Source organism: Prunus persica, chromosome G2 (assembly GCF_000346465.2).
Source record: "Prunus persica cultivar Lovell chromosome G2, Prunus_persica_NCBIv2, whole genome shotgun sequence".
Lineage (NCBI taxonomy): Eukaryota > Viridiplantae > Streptophyta > Magnoliopsida > Rosales > Rosaceae > Prunus > Prunus persica.
In genome coordinates this window covers 1889806-1916349 of record NC_034010.1, presented here as the reverse complement: position 1 = coordinate 1916349, position 26544 = coordinate 1889806, and the positions used below count along the sequence as shown (strand labels likewise).

Sequence of the window (26544 nt, the reverse complement as noted above, 5' to 3'; positions counted from 1 at the left end):
CTTTCATGAGGGACTTGGGTGTGAGGAAGGCTCCTGGCTGTGCTTGGGTTGATGTGGGCGGTGGATTCTCCCAGTTTTTGGTGGGGGACACAACAAATGAGCTGAGAAATGACATTTACCTTCTGTTGGATGGATTAACTGAGCTAATGAAAGATGCTGATTCTGTTGTCAATGAGGATTTTAGTTCAGGTTATGATGTGTTCGAGTAGTAGTATGGAAAAAGGGAACTAATTATACTAAACAAAAGGATTGCTAACATATCTCATCTGAATTGATTTTGGTTATTTTATTTAGGCCATCAAACAAAAAGTTTCTATGCGTGGCAAATTTCCCCTATCAAATCTCATCTCCCATTGCATTCAAGTAATTGAAGCACCAACCAACCTGCTATAAGATGTGTCATTATAACGTTCTAAAGGGAAATTGCAATGAGACTGGTTGCGTAGCCTGGTGACAAGCTCTATTGTGAGGAAAAAAAAAAAAAAAAAAACCCTTGCTGTATAAATCTTGCCAAAAATTTTTTTATGTCATCTGAATTTCAATTTCCATTTAAATTATCAAATAATTTTTTTAAAAAAAATACAAACATAAAAATAAAATAAAATAAAAAACTCTAGAAATGCCGAAAAATAACAAAAGAAAACTAAAAAACAGAGCAAAACCGTAAAATAAAATAAAAATTAACCAATAGAAAATAACACATTAAAAAATGTGAAAGAAAAATTACCGTTGTCCACCCATGAATACTGTGAAAAAAATTGTGAAAGCAAACCTGTGTAATCACTGCCAATAAAGAAGTTTGGAATGCAACGAGGTAATCATCCTCCAGACAGCAGACGCAATGAAACTCAAAATTTACGTGCGTTAGTTTAACGTGTCATTAGCGAAGGAGTGCTTGAGGGAGATGCCGCTGCTGGAGAGCCCTCATGGAGTAGAAGCAGGGATGACAAAGCGCTAATTAACGACAGCAAGAGGGAACTTCTAAGTCAGCCTCAGCGCCATTTCTTGAAATGGGATGGGCCCCATTGGCCCTGCCTTTTTTTTCTGTTTGTTAAATCTTAAATAGCGGTGATCTAGTTGTATTTATGAACCGATGCATCCAGGGGTGTATCATTAGCGCTGGACTTGACATGGTCAATACTCACTCCATTCCATCTAATAATCTTCAAATAGACATGAGTTGAGAGTTAGGTGAGTTGACTAAGAGAGTGTGTCTACTCTCATACACTTGATATTGATCCTCCTCTCGTACATTTAAATTATGAGATATTTAGTGATATACCTATTTCTAGCACTACTATTATAAATAAACCCTACACAATTGAATTCCTATAAACAAACCCAAAAAATGATAGCTGGCCTTATTGAATTTAATATTGATTATTAAATTACTTTGATGCCCTATTGAGTGCTTTGGGTATTTTTATGAGATTTTGGGGTTGGGCTTGTTTTAAGAAATTGATGGCAGTTTTGTAATTTATAAGAAGTTAAAAGCTTTTTTGTTATATTGTAAATGGGCTTTGGGTGTGTTTCTAAAGTCCATTTTATATAGGGTATTTTTATAATTTGGGCCCCCATATTGGGTATAATAGTGAATCTCCCTTAAATTATTTTAATTATCACTTTGTCAAGAGAAAATTATAATAATCTTTAAATACATGCAAATAAAGAAACTCCACAATCTTTTCATTGAGTAAAATCATAAAGTATGTAGGTGTGAAAAAGACAGTGTGACATAATAATGGCCTTTGCCTTTGAGCAGAAAACCCAAAAGGCCAACCGAGGATCGAAAGAGAGAAAAATGTTTGAATCAAAACAAAAATAGGTTGGTCAAATTACAGAGATTAATTGGCAGCGGTTGATTCAGAGATATGCATCATGCATATGCATGGTGGTCCCATCTATGCTGGGTTTGTTCCCATATATAATACATATATGTATTCTGCTAAATTTTGGTATCCATGACAACATCCAAGTTAATTGACCACGGCTCATCCATACTCCGGACATGTACACAACACAACTTACCGCTACAACTTCTTTACTAGTTTACAAGCTTTTATTTTGTAAATTCATCTGCAAGATTAATACAACTTAAAACAAGCCACAAAGTTCTGCAAATTCCAAGATTGGCAGCAAAATCCAATTTGCAATACCCTTACAAAGCAATAAGGCCACCAACACAGGTTTATTCAACCACCAAAGCCTACTAGAAAAGGAGAAAGAAAATACAAATTGAAGCACACCAACAGGACACACAAATTTCAACATGCCCCATCCGGTTGGCATATAAAACTTATTCATTGGATTACAGAGATCAGAAAACCACCTTCACCCCTTTCTCATAATCGCGGTACGTGCCATCCGTCATGATACGAGCCAGTTGTGTTGTTGAGCTTCCCACAATTTTATTATACTGCTTCCACCATGCCATAAAGCTGCTATACTTCAAGAAAATATCAGGGGTTACCGCAAAATTCTTGAGGGCATCCAACACATACTCCTCAAACTCTATCAACTTTTGCTTGCATTGTTCCCTTAAACTTGGTTGTCCGTTCTCCAGCTGATTGCATAAGATAAGAGCCTCCTCAACATGTGCCCAAAAACAAGAATCATCAGTCAAACTAGAAGCCACGTTCAGTGCTTTTGACTTGCTTGGACCTTCTTCGACTGTCTCCCCTCTTCTAATTCTCTCTGCTACCTTCCTTTCCTCCTCTTCCTTGAGCCATTTCTCCAACAGAATGAAATGCTTAAGCCTTTCCTCTCTGTAGTTCTTCCCATCCTTGTCCTTGTAGTACTCTGCAATGTGAAGTGGTTCCATCATCCTTCTGTAGGTTGTACCTCCCATAAGCCAACGAGTTCGGAAGGCAGTTCCTTCTTTCTGGGGCTTATTCTCTACTTCTTCGACCGAGTCCTGCCAGTAATTCGACAGCTTCTTCTTGAACTCTTCGACGTTGATGTCACTCCTGTTCCACTTGTTTTTGTACATGTCATAGTATCCAATTTCCCTACCTTTTGAGTCCTTCTTGTACCACTCAAGGTAGACCATGGACACTTTTATATCATTCAATTTCTTGGCGGCATTGGAAGTCTTCGTCTTCTGTATTGCTAATTTATATTCACGTGTTTCCATCTTCATTATCAGAATATTTATGTTGGGTCGTTGCTGTTGCAATGCCTTTTACAAAGGAGCAGAGAAGGAATTAGTAGAAGTAAAATTTAACAACGGAGAATATTGCTAACATTTTTTTGCAAATAATGTATGTATTGTAGGCTTATAGGCTGAAAACATAAAACATTATCAAATCACATATTTGCATTGAAACTTTGCTACCTGTGATTTGGGAACTCCAAATATTGCTGCCAGTTGTGTGATAATGCTAGCTTTAAGTGGAATTCTATCGCTTTCAGCCAACTCAAAGACATCTTTACAAAACGCCTTGAGCTTGAGACGTTCCAATAGCTGTCCATAATCAAAAAACTGAATCCCCACATTAGGATATTGGGTCTGATCACCCTGAGAGTTGGCTGCCACCAACACCAAAATCGAATCTGGGTCCTCAAAGCAAGCACAACCAGAATCAGAGCACAACAGGAATGTTCCAAAAGGCTTATAAGCACTAACTTGAGTACCGGTTCCAAGAGCAGTTGGATTTGGGGATAGGAAGAGTTTAGGTACAGGATCTTGGATAGAGGCTACATGCAAGAAGCAAGAAGTCCATGTTGGGAATTGTGAAACACATTTTCGGAGGTGTTCGTCACCAATAAGGGGTGAACCGAAAGTAATGCAAAGGGGGCGTTTGGCTTTTGATAAGTTGAGGCTTTCTAGCAGCCATAAGGTGAAGAGCGTAGCCACACAGCCTCCCATAGAATGTCCAGTGATAATTACTAATGAATTTGATCTGCTAATCTGTGCCACAAACGTTATCAAAAGTTACATATATACATACTAGTCACGTACTCAATCGCAATATAGTTTGTCAAATTAATTATGATAACGAAAAAGTCCATTACTTTAAATGATGAGTTTAAGGAAAGACAAAAAACAAAAGAAAAGAGAGAGAGAGAGAGAGAGAGAGAGAGAGAGAGAGAGAGAGAGAGAGAAGGTACAAACCTCAGTTTTCAGCCGACGGAGCTCATCAAAACGAGAGGCAAAGAGCTTGATTGCAGCTTCATTGATGGAGAAACTTGGGTTGCTTTTGTTGCACAAAAATTCAAAGTCAGGGAGATTTCTTTCCTCAAGAGTTGATGACAAAATCAAGCCTTCTTGTCCTCTCAAAGACATGGGTGAAGTAAGAAAAGTTATAATGGTAAGATTTGCTTGGGTTGTATTAATGTGTAAGGTTGGTTGTGCATTTGGATTGACCTTCTGCTTATCATTCTGAATTGCATCCCATGACTGGTGTAGGGGTTCGGAGGTCAACAGCACATTTGCCAATTCTAGGCCGCTGCTAAATCTGTCATAAAAAAATCAAACCAAAAAAACAGAGTAAGATGGTGTTAATTTAGCAACTAACTTTGTTAAATTTTTAATATAAAATAATGAAAAAAAAAAAAAAAAACATTGAGAAAGAAAGACAGAAGAACATTGAACTTTACTTACTGATTGCTCATCTTCTTCTTATGGCTTTTTCCGATCTGTTAACATACACAGTAGAGGAGAATGAAAACCAGGATGGTTGATATCTTTCTTATATACATGGAAATGAATTGCTATCCCTCCTCCAATCAAATGGCCCCACGGCGACGAAACTTCCACCAAGTCTACAAAATGAAGAAAAGACTACGTCTTCGTCAACGTCGAGTTTATTCTTGAAAGCTTCTCCGAAAAGCTTAAGCAAGTGGCCATACTTTTTCTTCAGAATTTACCAACTATCATTATAATTTGGGCTTAACTTGTAATTTGCTACTTCGACTTGTACCTAACTTTTAATTTACCTCATATTCTTTTTTTTCTCAATTTCCTCCTATCATCTAAATCATCAAACTTTCATCAATTTTTCAGTTAAATCATTAAAAATAAATTTATTTTATTCAGAAAATATTAAAGAAAAAGAGAACAAAAAAAAAAATTAGGTATTAGACATAACTAATTTTACTAATTAATATTTAAGACATTGGGTATTTTATTTCTGTTTCTTCAGATGTGTGTTAAAGAGGAGGCCAAAATTTATTGGGCCTGTCTAAATTATAGAGTTAAAATACAATTTTACCCTTTTTTATTTAAAGTTAGTCAAAATCAGATCTCACCTCCTCTCTCTCTCAACGACGTCATCCAGGGAGATCTCTCTCTTCTTCCTCGTGCTGAATCTGCTCTGAAGTAAAGCAAGTGAGTAGAAAGTCATTTGTGTTTAGTTTTAAAGCAATCGGAGGAAATACATATATATCATACATGGGTTCACTCAATGCAGGATGGGACTCACCCGTTCTAAATTCCAAACCAGGTAATCTCAATTTCTAATTAACTTAGTTTTGAATTAATCCATGGTATATGTATTGTGTTTTTCAATTCATTCACTCAAGCTTTTCGTTAATCACAAGCTTTCTTTCTATTTCTATTTTTGTTTCTTCAGATGTGTGCAAGAGGAATCAATCACTCACCAAGGACGAGATTGAAGCTTACTGGAGAGCCAACAATGAATTACATCATACCACCACTACTCAGGTTTGTGTAAATCCTTGTCAAGTTTGTGGTAAAAAGAAAAGAAGAAGTTGGGTGCTTGCTTATGCATGAATATACATGTTAGAGTCTTTTGTTTCAGGATCAAATCAGGTGGTAACAGTTTGACTTTAAAAAGATGGCCCCTCACAGTAAGTTTTTGATGCCTAGATAGATTTTTAGATTCCTACAATTAGAAAGTTTGTTGTGTCTGTTTGGATAATTTCTTTTCTTTAGTTTCCAATCCTATATTAACACAATGGTAATATATATGATGAATGCATCAAAGTGACATTCTTTCTGAATTTTGAAACTCAATTATTCGTTGTTGTCTATCTATGAAGTTGAGAATATCAAAATGACCAAATTCTTATGTAAATTCATAATCTTTATTCTTTGCTGGTCCTATTATACCTATTGAAGATACAAATATGCTGATTAAGGTGCTCTTATCTCTGTAGATTTCCTTCTGTTTGTAGTTGTAGTCGTATGGTGGTGTTTCCCCCCTCTGTGCTTCCACATGTACCAACAAGATAAAATAGGCTATGCATTTGTCTTGATTTGGAAATGGTTGATGTCATCACTGTCATATGATATTTTGCAATACCATTTCAGCTTTAGTTCAGTGAAATTTTATACAAGTTCTACTTTGTAGTTTTGCACAAACTGCATTGCAGTTTTGGTAATTACAATTGAATTTTTGCTCTTTCCTTGGCCTTCAACCTCACTAATTTTGAAGAGTAGAGGCTACCCATATGAGGAATTGGGTGGGCAAGGGAAGAGTAGAACTACCCAAGAGCAAGGGAACTCAAAATTGGACTTTTGGAAACTGCATTGCAGTTTTTATTTAATTACAATTGGATTTTTGCTCGTCCTTGGCCTTCAACCTCACCAATTTGAAGAGTAGAGGCTACCTAGATGAGGAATTGGATGGGCAAGAGAAGAGTAGAACTACCCAAGAGCAAGGGAACTCAAAATTGGTCTTTTGGAAACTGGAAACTGCATTGAAGTTTTCATTTAATTACAATTGTTTTTGTAGCTGTTTTTTTTTTTTTTTTATAACATAATTGATATCTACATTGTATTTTTGTTGTAGTTTTTGTGTGAATAAGTGTTGAAATGAATTTTTTTTTAATTTTAAAAAACCGTTGATTGTTTATATAAATATTACAAAATCAAGTTTGGTGTAGTGGTTTGTGAGTGAGCCTTCCTCCTTTGAGGGTTAAGGTTCGAGTCCATTTAATGATATAAAATCTTTTTTTTAAAGGTGAATAAAGGGCAATGAAGTTGGTCCCCAGCAGACGGTGGAAGGCGACGTGCGGTGGTGGTGGCAGGTGGTCAGCGGCGGGATTTCGGCGGTGGTGGTTGGCTAGATATGGACATGTGGCATAGTATGCTTACTTTAGAAGGAGTGGTATTGTGTGTAATTTTGATAATTTTTAATGATATTTTTGTAAAATTAGGTACTACATTTGGTCTTTGGCCTTATGTTAATTAGATGAAATTATATTCTTATCTTCCAAATTAGTAAACTATATTGTGTTTTAAAACTAAAGCTCTCATGGGTGGTGGTGTGATTTGTGAGGACATGGGAGGCTAGGATTTGGGTAAGATTTTACTTTATTGTTATAATTATTATTTCAATTTTTAAATTATTTTTATTTTATTTTAACATAAAAATGACCAATTGGCCTTCACATTTAACGGCAAATTGGATAAAATGTTGAGGATTTAGATGATAAAGGGGAAATTGACGAAAAATAGAAGTTCATATCCTTTATTTTCTATATAAAAGAAAGTACATAGGGTACATCGAAAGTTAGGTATAGGTTTAAGAGGCAAATTATCAATTAAGCCTTATAATATGCTCGCCTTTTCTCTTCTTTTCTCTGTCTTATTGTTGTCCAAAGTATTTGTTCTATTTTATTTTGAAACGAGTTGCTTGCTTGCTGCTAATTGTTCTCGCCACTTTGCCATGAAGCCCATGTGAATACATGGGCAGGGCAAACAAGCTCTGCAAACTTGCAGATGAGCTGAAATTGGACATTGAAATATGTAAATAGGCTTGAAATGGGAGCCCAACTTGTTTTCTGTTCTTAATCAAGATCTTGCTAACCATAAACATAAATAAATTTATTTACAAATTGACTAATGATCTGTAAATAGGTTAAACTGGTTAAACTGTATCAACTAATCAATACATGTGAAAAGCGTGCCAAAAATTTCAATTGAATGGGGAACACTTGGAAAATCCCATTGCTCTGAATCTCTCATCTCCAAGCAATCAGCAGTTGTAGGAAGAAAGGGCAAAGTTGTAGAGTGGGAAGCTGCTATTAGGACCGTGATAGGCGCCTTAAGAACATTAAAGCTTACCTTTCCTGAAAACTGGTGATTTATTTCGAAACCCAATATCCCAATTTAGCATGGCTTACATGGCTTTCCGGGAGGACCGGTCCGCTGAACCAATGTTGACATCTTTTGTGTACATATTTGTGACGGCAAAAAGCAACAGCACAAAGACTACTTGAGCACTCACGATTCCAAAATGGCTGATGCTGTTACCAATTTCCATCCAACTTCCTGTATTTCGGACCTGATATCAATCAAAATGGTCAGTAGGGTTTTCGAAGAAAGCATTGATCTGATGCAGTATAATACAAGTGTTTGTCCATGCACATGTAGTATACGTAGTGTGGCATGCTGCATGGATCAGACATTTCTAACCAAGGAATCATTTGAAACATTACTTTGTAAGGTAATTCTCCTATCGTTACAATAGAAAAGGGTAAACTGCCGAAAACCCCCCTGAATTATAACGCTTGTCGAAATGTCCATCATGAATTATTTTTTCAACCAATTTAACCATCAGACTATTTTAAATGGCCAATTTAGCCCCTGCCGTCAAGTTTTTAGACTTCCATCCAATTTTCTGTTAATTATGAGGGTAAATTTGTCATTTTACAAGAACAATACCAAAAAATAAAAAATAAAAATGTAAAATCATAATTTCTTCTCTCTTTTTTTTAAAATTATTTTTCCTTTTCCTTCTTCCTCCCTCTCTTTTCTTTCTTCTCTCCCCGTCTCTCTCCAGATCTGCCTCTCTCTCTCTCTCTCTCTCTCTCATTTTTCCTTCTTATTCTTCTCTCCCTCTCACTTTCTTTCAAAATCCGATTCAAGTGCAACCCATATTCTGATATCCTTGTGCATCCGCCCCAAATTCAACAGCATCAGCCAGTTCAATCTGAAGAATTTCTTCCTAGCCCCGAACCATTGTCCACTGCACCTCCAACCAAACCCAGAATGCGTTGGACACAAGAACTTCATGAAGCCTTTGTGGAAGCTGTGAGCAGAGCTTGACCGATATCCAGGATCCCCGAGTTGTTTGAAAAATAGGGGTATTATCTGAAGATCTGAATGATTTATTAATGCCCAACCATGCGAGCGAGCTGGGCATAGATGCCTTGATAATTTTTAATGAATAAGGTCTCAAAACTAGAAGTGAAGTCTATTAATTGAGTGATGTTGGGGCATGAATTTCAGGGTCTGAGGCCTACAATTCCAAGGCACACTAATCTAATGTTGATGGAATTGATAGAGAGATGCTGGCAGCAAGAGCCATCATTGAGACCTGAATTCTCAGAAATTGTAAAGATGTTGCAGCACATAGCCAGGAGTTCATCAAGCCATCTTTTCCTTTTCTTTTTTTCTTTTTTTCCAGTTCTGTAGTTTTAACAATTTAATTATTTTAAACTTAAAAAAAATTAATTTTTAATTAAATAGTGAGTCACGTGCATAACATGTGACATTTAGACAAAAAATTGGATGAAAACTAACAGTAGGGGCTAAATTGACCATTTAAAATAATTCGAGGGCTAAATTGGCTGAAAAAATAATTCAGGGTGGGCATTTCGATAGTCGATATAGTTCAGGGGGGTATTCGGCAGTTTACCCCAATAGAAAAATGGGAGACTTTGGAAAAACCCAAAGGAGAGAGAAATTTTTTAAAAGAAGCCAAAATGGACAAAATTGCCCTTATTTATTTTTGGATTTCCTAAGGAATCATTTACATTTGCATGTCTTTGATTTGAAAGTTGAGAGGTTTTTCTGTCTTTTTTGAAAAAGCTTTGGCTTTTTCCAAAAGTGAAAGTTTTTTTTTGGCTAAAACCTAAATTTACTTAGAAAAATACAATGACAGTCCAAAACATAATTTCATCTCAAGAACATAGTAACCTTACCAGGAAGAAGAAATGCAGAGTCATTACATCCGAGAACAAAATAAGGAGGAAATAGCATCCCAACCGTGGAAGTCGGTTTAGTTTTGTTATTGCACTGAATACACATCTGCATGTCAGTCAAACACAAATTATATGAGAACCACAATTTCTTACAATTTCATATATAAGAGAAAAGGAATTTACTCTACATGCTAGTAAAGTAAAACTGCATTTTTTCCATTCTATAATTAACGAACAGTGTCAAAATAAGAATGGTGTTTTAACCAGCTTGTTATCACACACAAAATTGTAACTGCACTTACATGACGAGCAGAAATGGAATGAATAACTTGAAGATAAGTAAGGCGGCCATAAGAAACGGCTGCAATTACAAGCAAATAATATCAGCTAAGTAGTGGCAACAAATCTGATAGACGCCAAGGAAAGTTCAACCTTCACTTACACTGAAGACAGTAATAAATCGATAGACAGATGAAATCTCAAAGCTTGCGATACTTGCAAAATTACCCGTTCCAAAGAAGGCAACATTAAATAAAACCATCTAAAACCACAAAAGACATCAGAGATCAATATCATGAGCAGTTAAATCATTAAATTTCTAGAACAATCAGGCAATTTCTTCAGTATAGTAATGAAAAGAAAAGAGAGCACTTACAAAGATTAATGGAATTCGCACATCAGACAGCTGCAAGTATCTACCATCAAGTATGACATTATCTTCCATATTGTTAAAGGAGCTTGGCAACCTGTTCACCTTACTCGAGTAAATAAATGTGTTTTCAACTAGTATCCAAGCCATGAGTGTAAGAGCCAGAGCTCCGTAGAAGACAGCTTCATATCTGCATAAGTTTTCAGAATGAATGAAAAGATAATTAAAAAAATTCATCCTAACAACCCGCATATTCAAAGATCTTTTAAATGAAGGCAAGCATGACAGTTAGCATATAAATAGACTGTACCCAATAGATAATAGAAGGAATGTGGGCGCAAAACCAAGAAATAAGGAAGTAAGCCGGGACAAGAGACCATTTGCTGAAAATAATGGAAGTACAATCGAGATACCTATGACAAGACAAATTAAAGATAAACATAAATAGTCATGTAATTTGCAGGTATAAATTCTTCCGCCATTAAACACCTGTCAACTGATATACTAATCATTAACCTAGAAGTGACGAGTTCAAAAGCATACCAGCAATGGACCAATTTGTAATCTGGTGCAAAGCAAGTAGTTCTTGCTTCTGTGTTCTACGAGAGGTTGATATTGACACCATCACGGATGATAATCCAATCAAAAGAGCCTAATTCACAAGCATAAAGAAAAAAAATTTATCTCCACATTTGTTAAGTTACACCCTATACATTAAGCTTCCTTCCATACCAACAGACACAGATAGGTTAAGTACCTGTAACTGAAAGAGCATGGGAAATTTAGGTTGCTTCTTGTCATGATTGCAGATACTTAGCCAACACTTGTTTCCTTCATATGCAGATCTAGCAACCTAGCAGCTAGTCCTATCATAATAATCATAACTCCACTCCCAATCCTATGAACATGAATTGTCACAGAATGCACATCATTTTCAAGGCCAATCCAAATGTTACAATAGACACAGAACTCAAGATAATTGATACAAGTATATTGTCGACTTTTCTTAATAGCTTATCTTTGTTGACTAACTATACATGCATTCATATTCTTTTCTTAATTTTACACACCCCTAATAAAGATATCTATGATAGCTGATTTTAGTTCTTGGAACTAATATATTGGCTTGTTCAGGGGTATATGCATTGAGCATATACCAGATTTACCCTCCCATCTGATAATATGCACCAGATTTACCCTCCCTTCTGATAATATGCATTTCATTTTAAAAAGTAGTAAAAAAATTGAATGAATTAAATCTCAACCACAGCCCGATTTCACACAGTATAACAAAGGCATTGTCCGAATTGGAGAATGTGTTAACAACTCTTAAGATCTTTCCAATAACAATGAAATCTGCAACTGTTTGAAAAATCAACCACACACATCCCTTCCTCCCCCCATCCCAACAACATAGAGATGTATTCAGGAAGAGATGGCTTACACTAGACGATTATTATCGGGAATTTCTGCTGGCGTCAAAGTAAATACAGATAAGAACCAACACGCAACACAAAGAAAGATTGGTATGCCAGATCTCCAAGGAATCAATTTTTAAAGATAAAGGAAGGATATGACCCCAGAAACCAGGAAACACTAAGTGTATAGCTTCCTCTGAGTAAAGCTATTCACCTGCAGAAATTGCCAAAATTACACTGTTCAGAATTTTAGAGTACCAATTTAACATGGCTTGCAGCATGGAAACTTATAGTTTTGATTCAATACCAGGAATTCAAGAATGAATACTGAGAAAATACCAGTGGCTAGAATTTTAGCAAAGTAATTGATCCTTCTTCCATATAACTCTTTCCATAATGCTTTGATGAACCGATATTCACTAAAGATTTGTGTCCACAGAAATACTGTCATTGATGTGTATGAATGGTAAAGAGGAGGAGAATGCTCCTTAAACAGTATAATACAAAGTAGTCCCAGAAAAAGGCATCAACAAAGTTGTACCTACAATAAATAATGAGTTATAGCTAGAGAATAAAAAAAAAACCTTATAGACATCCAAATCTTATATATTCCCAAACTTCTACTTTAGCTCCTTTTTTTCTTTAAAAAAATCTGTATTTGTGAACTCCTTCCTTCAATTTGAAAATCACTATTAAAGATTACAAGAGGTCAAGCGTACACAAACATTACTTTTCTGGTATTATCTGTCTGGTGATCTGCTTGCTCCTTTCTAAACATATACCCTGCCAATGAAGTATAAGATTGCAGCACATGGAGAACAATATAGGTCATCCAACCAATATACCCAAGAATAATTACAGTCATGAGCATCAGCCAATCGTAAGTTTGAAAATAGTGAAGTCCTTGCAGCGCCAAGACTTGGAGATCTTCAGACAGCTTCCTTGCAGCTGCATAGTCTCTAATAGATATTAGATCCTCAATCTTATCCAATAGGGAGGAATAATCGCCCAGTGGTTTGAAAGGCTTGAAATATAACGAATTTGACTGCTTCGTCTCTAATTTTGTCAAGAAATCGAAGATTACTAAATATGCAGTCTCTACCTACTTTAGTTCCTCAAAGCTTCAGTAGAATTGAATATAGTGAATATCCTTAAAAACACTATTGTTAATATCTTTATCTTATAAACACTCTTTATTCATCACTTAGATATATAATCATATGACAAAGGATACGTGATTTCCAAAGAAACTGGTTGAGAATTCGCTTCGTGTTGGCAACCACAGCTTCGACTTCATCTTCCTGGACAATGAAACAAAAAGGAAATCTCAGTTGTCTAGCCATTTATAATCTAGTTGAACCAGCAGAACTAACCAAATAGAATATACTTATGCTGGCGAAGATATAAGGGATAACATATTTTACATCCTTTAAACCAAAGACAAGAAATCCACCTTCAAACCAGTTGACTATACCTTTATCATGTCTATGTAATCAAGGGGTAAACTTCCAACCGAGTTTATAGGACATGGCAGACCAAGAAGAGTTGACTGCCAGAAAAATCAATCAGCAAATAAGAGTGAAAAACTTGAAGGTGTTATAAAGGGAAAAAAAACTCGAGAAAACAAATTGGACAACCATGAGAGGTGCAATATCTGCTTGATTAACATCCACCCTTTCAATGCCATGAAGGCCCCATTCTGTAGGTGTTGGCGTCTCATGCATATGTTCATCAACAAAACGAAAGCCACAATCAGAATGATTGCTGCTGGAGACTGGCTTGGGATGTTTAACACCAGCTCCCCAAACAACAAGGGGAGTATCAATGTTTGAAGGATGCCCATCTCCATGGCTTCCTATCAGTAAAATAATAACATGTAAGAACCGTTATAAGGGAAAAAATGATGTAGGATCAAACTTATAATAATTCAGTGAAAAAAGTGAAGCAAAAAATTTCTAAAGTAAAAGAAAGCCAACCTTTGTCATGCATTCCATGATCAGCAGTAAATATGTATGATGTACGATTGTCCCTGTAATAATCCTCAAGAAGATTATAAACCCTCTCAGCTATACTGTCAACAACCGCAACATTATTGAGATAAATGGACGAAGAGGGCCTATGCGCATGACCATTTGAATCACAGCCAAGTAGGTGCAAAAATACGACAAGATTATCCTGTAAAAGTAACTCCTTCAACTTCGGGTCTTCTTTGGACCTATTCAGAAGTCCCTTAAATTGATCAAAAGAGCACTCATCCAGAAAGGAAGCATCTGCATTAACACATACAAATTGGTAAAGCGTTAGCTGAAAGTGAGAACCACAGAACAGAGTGTACAGCAGTAGTATCTTTGTACCTAAAGCATTATCACGTCTATGTTTGTTTAAACCATTAGCGTTGAAGGGGAGGAAAAAAAACAGTAATAATCACTAAATATGTAAACTTTAATAGTAGAAATTGCAAATTGAAAAGTAAAAATAAAAGAACAGAGATACCAGTAAGTAGCGAAGTCTTCAAAGTCATGAGGGTAACTGTTCCAGGTGGTGTGAGGCAAGCCAGCACAGAAGATTGGAACTATATCAGGACTACCATAAGAGAAAGTATGCCGGCTTCGGTTAAATACCGAATCAAATTCAACAGGATTAGCTTTCCAGCCTGCGAAACGAATTGGGTATCTTCAGTTAAGCCATTTTCGTCTGTATGAATGCGAAAAAGAAAAGGAAAAAGTAAAAAGAATCAACCTTTAGTAACAGCACTGGGATCTTCATAGAACCCAGCAATTATAGAAACATGTCCAGGCCTTGACTCAGTGGGAGGACGAGGATGTGAAACTCCCCACCGACCCTTCTCTTCGATCACGCTTCTTAAAAATGGAGCTCTGAACTTTACTTCAGAATCGGACTCAAAGAATTTTTCAGCTCGCAGACCATCAGCTGCAGCACAAGCTCAAAAGCTTTAAAGCAAACTCAAACAAGAAACAGAGTAAAGTTGAGAAGGAAAATGGGCGTACCGACGAGTAAAACGAGGCGTTTTGCCGGGGCTTTGAAACGAGGGGTAACGAGATCGATGCCATGAACAATGGGGGACTTGAAGTAGATGTCGAAAATGCTGAGCATATAAACGGCGTGCAGAACAACGCCAAGTACTACAAGCCATTTCTCTTTCCTCTTCAGCCATGTCCTTCTTCTTCTCTTCGCGTTTGCTTTTACGTTGCTTCCTTCTCCTACCTCTCTCTGTCCACCACCCATCTCTCGCTTCTCTTGTTTTCACTCCGCCGCTTTCCCTCCGATCCTCACAAACGTCGTTCAACGCTTTCCCTCTTACTCTTGTCTGTCTTTTCCTATTGTTCATACCGGTGATTTGCCTGAATTTGTACATAGCTTTCAATTTACTCCCTATTCTTTTTTATTTAAAAAATTAAGGACATGAACTTCTTCTTGTTTGTCAATTTCTCCCTTACCGTCTAAATTCTCAACATTTCATTCAATTTTCAGTTAAAAATTATTTTTTTGGAGAATATTGAAGAAAAAGAGTAAACCTAATGCCAACCCCTTCCATCTCCTCCCTTCCTCCTCCCATTCCCCCATGACCACCATCCTTTACCCCCAGACCAATCCCCTACCCCCACAGACCCTTCCCCCCACCTCCCCATTATGTATTTTCATCCTCCAAACCCAGCCTACCCCCCTTCTCCTATGAGTTGTTCTTCTCCTCCCATTCCCCATGACCACAAACCAAATCAATCCCCCACCCCACAGACCTTTGCCCTCACCTCCTCCCTTCTGTTTTTTTCCCTCCACCAGTCCGCCAACCCCGTCCCCCTTGGGTTTTCTTCATCTACATCTGCAAAAAGAAAAAGAGAGAGAGAGAGAGAGAGAGAGAATATTATTTGAAATTTCTGGTTTTTACTTTATTTTTTATTTTTTATTCATTTTTAATGTACAAAATGACCATTTTGTCCTCATATCCTTAATTTTCTAAAAAAAAAAGATATGGGTCAATCGAAAGTTAGGTACAAGTTCAGGGGGCAAATCACTAGTATATCCCAAGAAAGAATTTCGGCCTATTTATCCATTGGGCCTCGATTTTGGGCCCAGTTACATATAGGGGCGAGGCCCAGATGAATATGTGATTTTATATTAATATCAACTTCTTAATTAGTCAAAATATGAAGTTTTGGAGGAAAATCTACTAAATGAACCTCAACAACTCCCTAATTTGGCTAACAAACTTTTTGCTCCCTACATTTATGGAGAGAAAGTGGATCATTTTTCTCCTCTGCCGTTGTTTTTCTTTTCTTTGGCAAGCATTTTGGCTTCCTCTTCCTCTGTTGCACACCAAATCTTCTTTCTTTTTTGTCAAAAATTTCGTATTTCGACAAGAAGAACAAAAGATAATGAAAATTTTCATGATTTTTAAGGTTATTTTAGCTAAATTTAGTAAGAAAGGAAAGTAAGATTAATGCTACTTGTCTCCAAACTTATGAGTACAATATAAGATGCTTGTAACTCAAGTAGTTAAGAGGAGTTACCCATACACACTTGAGATTATATGTCCAAGTCTCTCTTTCTCAATATCTCTTGTATAAATAAATAAAACAAACACCGCTGTGCATAACATAGAATTAATTCAACCTTTATTTACTATGGAATATTACAACAATATATGGGAAAGCCATATATATATGGAATTTCTAACATTCAAATACTTTTACACATCGATCAGAAGAGCCAACAACAACAGCAACACGATCATGATAATCTTTCATAAAGCCTAAACCAAAGGATATATAGCGTAGGACACATTAAAAGAGATACATAATGAAGCCCAAAACACCAATCAGAATCGACGGAACTGATGTAATGACATGATAGGTGCTGCAGATGGGCTAGGAGCAGCTTCAGGAGTGCCAACTGCTACTGAAACAGCCAGCATCAAGCTAGCAATTGCAACCCAAATCACCATTGTTGATGCTCTTTTTGGGAGGTCAACTTAGAGAGGAGTGGAGAGTCTTCAGCAAGGGAGAAGGTGAGGACCTTCGGAATGGGGAGAACCTGCAAAAGACAAAGTGGAAGAAGCAGTCATCAAGCTTCAGACACCGGTGTGGTGCCTGCCGAAGGCTCTCCAATGCTTAAATCAGTTATAAAGGGTAATTTTGGCAGAGTAACAGTAAATGTGAGAAAATAGTTACCCTTTTTACTTGGGTATTGTTCCCTATTTATAGGAAAGTGAAAATGGGAGTCTTGCACAAAGTTTCGATGTGGGACTTTGTGCAAGTTGCTATGGTGGTAACACTTGTCTTAGAGATTAGGTTCGGCAGTCGAGAGCTTCGGCAGGTGTTCTGCCATTCCAGAAGACCGTCTTCCTTCGGCAGGGAAGAAAGCGTGTCTGTCTTGGTGCTAGTCGTTTTGATGCTGGATATGCTCGGTTGATTATGGCGTAAACAGTAGTCATCCAAGTTCGCGGTCAATGAGTAACTTTTGGGTTGGGAACTTGTGAGATTTTGTGTAATCATGACTAAGCATTCCAGATTCCGTGGGAGCCGTAGGGCATTCCCTAGTCCCCCAAGTTGGCAAGCTAGAAGTTGCATCGTCACTTGGAAGATATGGCCTAGTTGCTAGGCTGAGCGAGAGTTGCATAGGTCTTGCCATTCGACTGGGCTCCTGACAAGGAGATAGAAGAATGTGTGAGCTTCCAGAACTGTTGGTAGCTGGGTACCTGCGTGTTCGGCAAGGAGAATGTAGGTGACCCCTTAAAATTGGTTTTCCAGTCTTTCGGCAAGGAGAATTGTAAGAGCAATGATGCGGGGTCATAGCCTGAGCGTAGGCCTTGCCGTTCGGCAAGGTCCAATAGTTATGGATTCTTGTGAGGCTTCCCCTACTTCAGCACACGCCTGGCCCGTCTCCTTTTTCTTCTTTTTTATCTTTTTTTGCAAAAGAGGGGCAAGTGCTCATTAGCCGTTACACAGCCCTTGCCGTTCTGCAAGGGTAAAAAACAAAAAAAATTTGCAAAGCAAGGGTGCCTTCGGCAAGGTGTTGGCTATTTAGGAGACGAAAATCTGGACGAACTTCTTGGGCTGGAGCTTGGAAGCCTCGGCAAGGAGTCAAGCTAGGCCTTTTTTTGTTGGCAAAAGACTCAGCTGTCTTGACAATATATTTTTTAGGGATTCAAACTATTTGAGGCTTTCGGTAAGGGCCTGGAGTGGGGAGCCTTGGGCTTGGGCCGTGGCATGTGTAAAGGCTAGGGTTTACAAATGGAGCTGCATATAAAATCTGCAACAAGGGTCTCGACTTTAGCAGTATACCTTCAGCATAATTATTGTCGTTTGGCAAGGGTGATATTTTGGGGCCGGTTGCATGTGATCCCTCGGAACGAAGGTGGGCTGATTAGGAAGAAGGGTGGGTTCGGCAAGATCTACTTTTGAAGAAGGCAGATTCGGCAAGGCTTGGGTGCACAGGCCGGGTCTTAGGATCCTCGACAAGAGCTAGGCTATGGAGGCATATTCGGAAGGAGGGTGCTTTTGAGCTGGTCCATGGGCAAGGCTGGGTGTTTGCTCGTTCGAATACGAGATTTGAAGGTTCAGCAAGTACAGGCTTGTTTACGTTCTTCGACAAAGGGCCAGGCATAAGCCTGCTCATTGGCAGGTGTCGGGTTTCGACAGTCAGTGTTGGTAAGAGGCTTTCGAGTCCCCCGACTTCAGTAAGGCCCTTGCCGAACGACAAGAGAGGATTGAAATTTTTTGAGCTAAGGTGTGTCGTTGCCAGTGGGTCATCGTAGGTGAGCACAGCGTGTGATTTGGGATTTTTTATTTTCGGGTCCTACTTACCATTCGGCAAGAGGTCCAGTTTGGCCTGGGTCTTTCATCTTCTTCGTTGGTGAATCACGAGCCCCCACAAAAGGCATCGGGAGGTGGCCTTGGAGCCCATCAAAATTCGGCAAGTAGGTTTTCGTGAGCCCCCTTATTTTTCTTCATTGGCCTAGCCATTCAGCAAGGCCAATTTGTACATTCAGTATGAAAAAATCTTGTGAAACTTTGACAGGGTCTGGAGCTGGATTTGCTTTGGAGCCGGGCTGAGCCTGGACTTAGGAAGATTTCTCAAGGAGTGAAAGCTGTGAGAGGTGCCCCCAATTGCTTCTGCTCAACCCTTGCCGTTTGGCAAGGGTGGATTGGGAAAATTTGAAGCATATCTTATGGGGTCTTCGGCAATCATCAAGGTAGGTACCTTTCGAGTCCATTTCTTTTCTGCATGGCCCTTGCCGTTCGGCAAGGTGGGTATTATTTTTTGTTGGGTGTATAGACAATTCCTTCGGTAAGGAGAGGAAAATTGGAGCTGCATTTTGGGCATCCATTCTCCTTGGCATTATCCTTGCCGTTCGGCAAGGGTGGTCTTGACGAACCGTGCTTAGCTTTATATCGGGCAAGGGAACATGGAAGGGTTTTTGGGCTTTGCAGGGGGTTACGCAGAATCCTTGCCGTTTGGCAAGCTTAGTTTTTGTAGGATTTTGGGCTGGGCCTTTGTATTTGTGCAAGCACCTTCGTGGGTCTGGGCCTATGGGTTCTTGAGCTATTCAATTCGTATTGTAGGGTTGTTCCTGCGAGTCCCTATTGCTTCTACACGGTACCTGTCGTTCGGCAAGGCCTTTTCAAATTCCGGTCTGTTTTTTATTTTTTTGGGAATTTCAAATTTGAATTTCAAATTGTGGAGCAGGTACAAGGATTTTGAGAGGGAAGGTGAAAGGGTACTAGGGTTTTTCCGTGAACCAAGGCCTCGATACCCTTGATTCTTTATAAATAGGAACATGGGGTGATGAAGGTATCATACTTGAGGCTTTGAGAAACATTTCTAGAAAGTGAGAAAGAGAGGAGGAAATTCCGGCGAGATACACTGGTGGTGGTGCTGTGGCCAAGGTGATTTCCGGCGTCTTTTTCGTGGTGGTGCAAACAAGGTTAGACCTCATTTCCCTTGAACTTTTCAATTGAAATGTCCTTTTTGGTATGAACATGTTGAAGACTAGAATGAACACCTTGAATATGATTATGAACTTAATGAACACCTTGAATATTGATATGAACTTGTTGAATGTATGTTTCGATCCTTCTTGCATGTGCGTTAGTTCCTTTTCCTTGTTTCTGCATATTGTAGATGTCTGAAAGTTCTACTAGAGAAAGTCATGACCCCCTGCCTTTGGTGGGGAAGATACTGCAAGTGATGAGCCAAGCCTATATTTGTGTTCCGAAGGTGAGAGTTCCCAAACATAGGGTGTGGTAGAAGGTGTTATAAAAAGTAGGATGGTAGTGCATGAGGGTGAGAGGGGTGAGCCATCAATAGACTCTTGGAAGGTTGAGTACAAAGAGATGCAAAGGAATTACAAAGAGTTAGAGGTTATAGCTGACCGAGTTCTAGCCTTGCCTCATACACCAGAGGTGGGCTTGAGCAATCAGGCATCGCCGTCGGGGTCTATGGGCGTAGCTGTGGCTTCAGCTTCATAGGGAGTGGACATACGGGTTGGTGTCCCTTTGGCAAGGCCGAATACATTTAAATAGGTAAATTTGGCCTAGCTTCGGACAGAATTTAGTGTCCCACCCTCGGTGGGCTTGAGGTTACCCACTATTGTTGATGTGGTTAGATATCCTCTGGAGGGATGTATGCTGATTTTTACGGATATGTACCAGCATAGCTTCAGACTACCATTTCATCCTTGGGTGCAGATGATGTTGGCCAAGCTGGGGTATGCGCCGGGGCAATATAATCCCAACTTTTGGATTCTTCTGCATGGGGTTTACATTGCTTGATAGTTGGCCGGATTGGAGGAGCCAACATTTGAGCAATTCATGTATTTGTACTCCATTTTGAAGCAACAAAGAAATTTTGGCTGGGTACAAGCCAATTGCCGAAAGGCAAAAGAGAGGGGTTATTTCATTAGTCGGATGCCTTCTACTTAGAAATCCTGGAGGAACAGGTGGTGTTTGGCCTATGGTGATTGGGAGTGTTCGCCCAGGAAGACCGTCACCAAACACATTCTTACCCACTTCCAATCTATAGGTCCTTGGCCCCATCCTTTAAGACTGTTTGTTGTTTTGTTGTGTTTGAATTGCTTTCATCCCTGGTTCTCCATTGTTTGCTTTTGCAAGTATAAATGGCTAAGTAGTATATAAACTTTCTTGCAGGTTCGGTCAAGTGGGGGCCTATTTCAGAGGAGAAGGAAAGCGAAGTTGAGAAGGTGAGGCTGTTGCTATCAGAGACTGAGTAGGAGTACCAAAACTTAGTCACCCAGAAGAATATGTTTGAGTCCAGACTCTTGCAAGGGAGTAAGTTCCTGGGTTACCTTTGTTGTTTGTCTTCTGATTCCTTTTTGTGGTTGTGACTAACTTAGCTTTTGATGTGCAGTGGCTGGTGTTATAAAGGGAGATATGAAGGTAGTTGTGGATATTGATGAGGCTGAGATGCAGAAGCGACTGAGGGAGTCTCGAGCCAAGAAGGCGAAGAAGGGGGTGCCAAGCAGGCGACTAGAAAGTGACATAGAGATGACGATGATGGGCTAGTTGTCGATGTGATGGGGAAGAAGAAAGCGTTGGAGGAAGCTCGCCAGAGTGTGATAGGGACGGGGCTGAGGCCGAGGCCGAGGCTTCCTCCTTTTGATCTACAGGTGCCGTCGAAGCTCCCTTTGGTATGAAGGATGTTTTTACTGAGGGGGTGGAGAAGGTAGACTTCGGCAAGCTGTGTCGGCAAAAGAAGGAGGTGAACCTAGCCATGCATCGGCATGAGGTACCTTTGGTGAACGTTTTCCTGGAAGGCGTGAAAAGTGACCCCGAGGCTCTGGCGAGGATGCAGACCTCTTCCTTCGTAGATCGGCCCAGAAGCCGATCCTAACTTTTGCTTATGTAAGTTATATCTGTTTATGAATTTGTTCTTATCATTCTGGTTTGCTATGACTGATGTGCCTTGTTTTGCAGGCCTTTGGCGAGATGTATGTCAATATAGCTAAGGCAGATAAGGAGATTCAGAGGTTGAAGAGGCGCGATGAGATAGCCAAGGACAAGATAGTAGAGGCGTAAAAGGCCATCCGAGAGAAGAACGCCCTGCTGTTGCAGAAGATGGTGCTAGCCAGAGAAATGGAGGTGCTGAAGCGGTCGAAGGCCGAAGAGATAGCTGCTGCGTGAGCCAAAAAGGTCGAGTCGTTTCGAACTTCAGAGGAGCTGCGCAGTTATATCATGGACCGATTGGTAGATGAGCAGCTTTATTGGGAGGAGACCTTGGCGAAGTTCAACCATTCGGTTGAGATCAACTTCGATAGGAGTGACAAGCCTCCTTCAGCTAGTCCTGCTACCGAGGTCACTCCAAAGCCAGTCGCCACAGATCTACCACCTTCCAAGACCTAAAGGCCTCTTCCTGACTTATGTACTTTAGTTATTGTTGGGATAGTAGTGTCTATTGTTGGTTTTGTATGAACATTTAGCCTTGCCATGAGGTAAAGTTACTTTGATTTGCTATGATATTAGACTTGTTTTGTTTTATATCAATTGTGCTAACAAAATGATAATCATGTGATAGATAGGAATGAGCCAAAGTCAGGCGTTTCATTCGATAAGTGCCGAACGGCGAAAGGTACAAGAGACGGTCGAGTCAAGGCTTAAGACCAAAGTCTAAGAAAACATAATGTCCTAGGGTCTAGGTGTGTTTACTTATAGTAGTACTTGAGGTGATCAACATTCCAAGAATGAGCCAAAGTCTTGGCCTTGGGATTGCGAAGCTGATAAATGTCGGGGCGGCAGACTTTGGTAATCTCATAAGGACCTTCCCATGTAGGACCCAAGGTACCTTCAGTAGGGTTTTTGGTGGCCAAGAAAACCTTGCGCATGTCCCAATCCCCATTCTTGAAAGCACGAGGTTTGACTTGGGAGTCATAGTACTTGGTGATACGCTGTTTGTAGGCGATGTTGCGCATGTTGGATTGGTCACTAAGCTTGTCAATGAAGTCGAGGTTCAGGGCTAACTGCTAGTCATTGGCTTCGGCATTGTAAATAGAGGTTCGGTATGTGGGCTGGCTAATCTCCACGGGTGCCACGGCTTCGGTACCAAAGGATAGAGAGAAAGGCGTTCCCCTGTGGAGGTACGAAAGGTGGTCCGGTAGGACCAGAGAACCTCTGGGAGTAGCTCTAGCCAACAACCCTTGGGTTTGTCAAGTTTAGTCTTCAGAGTCTTCTTGATGATTTTGTTCACGGCTTCAACCTGGCCATTGAATTGAGGATGGGCTGGGGAGGCGAAGCAAAGATGTATCTTGAGGTTGGAACAAAATTGCTTAAATTTCGCATTGTCAAATTACCGGCCGTTACCTGTGACAATGGTGTGAGGGATGCCGAAGCGACATACGATATTCTGCTAGACAAATGTTTCGATGCGAGCTACAATGATGGTAGCTAAAGCTTCAGCTTCAGCCCATTTGGTGAAGTAGTCCACAACTACAGCTACATACTTGACCTGGCCATTGCCCTCAGGCATAGGTCCAATGAGGTCAAGTCCCCATTGGGCGAATGGCCAAGGATTGACCATGGCTATCATTGGTTCAGCTGGAAGTTGTGGGATGTTGACAAACCGCTAGCATTTGTTGCACTTCTGAGTGAAGGCCTAGGCATCGGTGTGAAGTGAGGGCCAGAAGTACCTTTACCGAATAACCTTATGTGCCAGAGAAGCTCACGAGAGGGGTGATGCTTCGGTCGAGCAAGTAAGTAGGGACTTGAAGCTCTTTGAAAGCATTAGCAAACATCACACTAACTAAGCTGCCAGTGTCCACCAGGATATGCCCAACATCGAAGTTAGAAATGTCTGCACGGATAATGAGTGGGTCTTCATGAGGGAGAATGACACCACGCTCTTCCTCATCGCTGAAGGTAAGAGGGGCCCAGCCTGACCTTTGCGTCTTCGGCAGGCGTTCCTGCTCAGTGCAGAAGACCTGGTACTTATAGGAAGAGCGAACATAATGCTTGATGGAGTTATTGGAGATTCCGGCCATTGTAGGACCACCACTGATAGTGGAGATCATGTTGATCTGCCGTTGGTGAGGGTTAGGTATGGGTGGGAGGTTGTGCACATATTTGTCCAGCTTCCCCACACGGATAAGTCCTTCAATGATGTTGTGCAAGGCAACACAAGATTCGGTATTGTGGCCACTGAACTGGTGAAAATGGCAGAATCCACCTGTGTTTGGCATAAGCTTAATTGGTTGGTCTCCTAGAGAGGCTTGAGTATCATGGGTGCCTCGTGCAGTAGGACATTCTCATAGGTGGTGTTGAGGGTGGTAAACACCTTGAACCTAGACTTGGGTATGAAGGGGAGTGAGGCACGATCACTTATCCTGGGAGGGTTGCTTCTGCTGGGCTGATGGTGGTTGCCATGTCTGCCACGCTTGCTATTGGTGAAGGTATGCTGGTAGCTATCCTTCCATTTTGGGTGCTAGGTACCTTAGTTATCTGGGGCAGAAGTATAATGCTGGGGTGGAGCTGGGGTATGTACCGAAGCAGGTGGAGGATCACCAAAAGTGCTGCGTGCAGAGATGGCTGGGCCACGCTTGCAGTTGAAATACTTGGCCTTGGCATGAACGGCTGCCTACTTCATTAGCTCCGCATATGTGTTCCAAAGGTTGCTATAGACCAGGTAGCGGAAGTTGGACTCGCGGAGGCCACTCTTTAAAACACTGAAGGCAGCGTGATCGTCAGTCTCTGGGTAGCGGGAGTACTCGTAGTTGAAGCGGGCTGCATACGCCCGAAGAGATTCGTCCTCACCCTGCCGAAGCATGTACAAGTCGTCTGTGGAGTACAGACAATCAGTCTAGATCATGAAATAGTCCAGGAAGGTCTACTTCAGACTGTCAAATGAGTTGATTGTGCAGGGTTTCAGCCGGTATAACCAATTCAGAGCTGCGCCACTAAGGGTGGAAGGGAAGAGGAGGCACATGCCTTTGTCACTGAGGCCCTTGCATTCGAGGGCAGACTAGAAGGAGTGGATATGGGTGCGAGGATCCTCCGTGCCAGTGTAGAAGGCAATATAGAGCGGCTGAATGTCCTTCTCCTGGTAGTAGTTGAGGATACGTTCGGTAAAGAGCCCAGGTCATGGCTTCGCCCAGAGGGGCTGGTGGTTGCAGTGCTGCTTGCTCTCCAAACACCGAACCTTCTCGAAGAGAAGCCTCATGGCCGGGTCGGCATGAGGGAGAGTGCTTGGTGGTGAAATGGTAACTTAAACTTCGCCTTGAATCCTGCACAATCTATTAAGGTATGAGCATTCTAATGCCCAGTAGAGTACCGTCAAACCCCTCAAGGTCAACTCTCATAGTTAATCAAAGTATCATGCATCAAACAACACAAGATACAGAAATTATGCAACCATACTAGATAATTAAATTTGCATATGCGGTGATGCCATGAACTCACTCCCTTCTAATCCCACTAATTCATACCTTAGGGCAACAAGCCTGCATGTCCTATACCATGCGTTTTACCACTGTGGTTACGAATATCTTAAATATGAACTAGCGCCCATCCGTCCCTTAACCCAGTTTTCTTTTGTTTACGAATTTCTCAACTTTCACTTTTTATTAGAGGCTCTGCTCCCATCACCTTGAATTTCTCAACTTTCACTTTTCATTATAGGCCATGCTCCCATCACCTCATTATATTCAAGCCCTGCTCCCATCACTTGAATATATTTTACTTTTTTTTTTTCTCAGATAAACCTCAAACGACACACACACACACACCTCAAACACCATTGTCTTTATGATGCATATGTAATGCAGTGCAAACCTCATTTATCTCTACAGAATAATAATTCAGATAATAACAATAATATATATCAGGCTTAATCACATGAATAATTATAATCATCCCACATCAAAAATAATATCCACGGAGAAACATCAATAATAATATTCACATAACATCAAATAATATTCACCGAGTAAAGCAACAATGATATTCATATTTATAGTATTATTTATAAGCACCAAAATTAAAAGTGACATAGCCCAATCATTGGGAAATCAGGAAACCCTACCTCAGGTCCAGCGAGCTAAAATACCAAATTTACCCTTCAGAGATTCTTGGAGCTGTCGAATCTACCATTCTGATCCAATTCTTGAACAAATTCAAATTCAAATTATTATTGAGCAGTCTTCACTTTATTTCACCTAAGTCCAATCTCAACCCTTAGCATCTCTAAGATTTTGCGTGAAAATGACGAAAATAACCCAGAATAATCTAAAACTCAGTTTGGGAAAACCAAAGTTCATCTCCAGGGCTGCATGTTTTATGGGCAGCCTGAGCCTCCTGCTCCTTGCACATGCCCTCTAAGGCAAGCTTGGGGCAGCCTTGATGCCCTTATAGGGAGGCTGAGGGCTGCCTATGAGGAAAATGGAGGGTCCGCATAAACCAACCCTTTTGCTAGTGGTTCTGGCGCTTTCTTTTGTTCCATATTTGTTTTGTGCGGGAATGAAACACACATTTGGTTTAGTTTTCCAATTATACCCATAATTAAAAATATGCAATAAAAAGTATACTAATGCATGCTTTGGTATTTTTAATTGCTAATAAG

At 40.0% G+C, this 26544-nt stretch overlaps 2 protein-coding genes, 1 long non-coding RNA gene and 1 pseudogene across 6 annotated transcripts; 1 reads left to right on the top strand and 3 right to left on the bottom strand.

Annotated features, from left to right (window-relative positions):
* Positions 2025 to 4789, bottom strand: LOC18787270 (senescence-associated carboxylesterase 101). The gene is made up of 4 exons (XM_020558271.1): positions 4604 to 4789; positions 4115 to 4457; positions 3335 to 3910; positions 2025 to 3178 (listed from the first exon to the last, which is right to left on the bottom strand). Exons 1-4 carry the CDS (start codon positions 4612 to 4614, stop codon positions 2318 to 2320), a joined length of 1791 nt encoding a protein of 596 aa, XP_020413860.1. The 5' UTR covers positions 4615 to 4789; the 3' UTR covers positions 2025 to 2317.
* Positions 5252 to 7209, top strand: LOC109947506. Of its 3 annotated transcripts, none has more exons than XR_002270279.1 (4): positions 5252 to 5444; positions 5574 to 5665; positions 5763 to 5811; positions 6927 to 7209. It is a non-coding gene; the product is annotated as an uncharacterized LOC109947506 (long non-coding RNA). The 3 variants fall into 3 exon arrangements; XR_002270280.1 differs by having other exon boundaries at positions 5748 to 5811; XR_002270278.1 differs by lacking the exon at positions 5763 to 5811 and having other exon boundaries at positions 5256 to 5444.
* LOC18784855 lies at positions 7541 to 15877 on the bottom strand (annotated as a pseudogene). Its single transcript, XR_002270035.1, has 18 exons — positions 14970 to 15877; positions 14701 to 14892; positions 14462 to 14614; positions 13938 to 14234; positions 13599 to 13816; positions 13436 to 13510; positions 13196 to 13262; positions 12692 to 13017; positions 12269 to 12502; positions 11988 to 12175; positions 11301 to 11441; positions 11087 to 11195; positions 10854 to 10956; positions 10550 to 10733; positions 10337 to 10435; positions 10197 to 10255; positions 9895 to 10000; positions 7541 to 8252 (listed from the first exon to the last, which is right to left on the bottom strand). The product of XR_002270035.1 is annotated as a GPI ethanolamine phosphate transferase 1 (transcript).
* On the bottom strand, positions 23636 to 24169 carry LOC109947128. The gene has a single exon (XM_020556618.1). It carries the CDS (start codon positions 24167 to 24169, stop codon positions 23636 to 23638), a length of 534 nt encoding a protein of 177 aa, XP_020412207.1.

Coding starts and splice junctions, on each gene's coding strand:
- LOC18787270 (XM_020558271.1), bottom strand. Junction 3,911..4,114: donor TCCGTCGGCTGAAAACTGAG/GTTTGTACCTTC, acceptor TTTGTGGCACAG/ATTAGCAGATCAAATTCATT. Junction 3,179..3,334: donor TTGGAGTTCCCAAATCACAG/GTAGCAAAGTTT, acceptor CCTTTGTAAAAG/GCATTGCAACAGCAACGACC.
- LOC109947128 (XM_020556618.1), bottom strand. CDS start 24,169: ATGCCAAACACAGGTGGATTCTGCCATTTTCACCAGTTCAGTGGCCAC.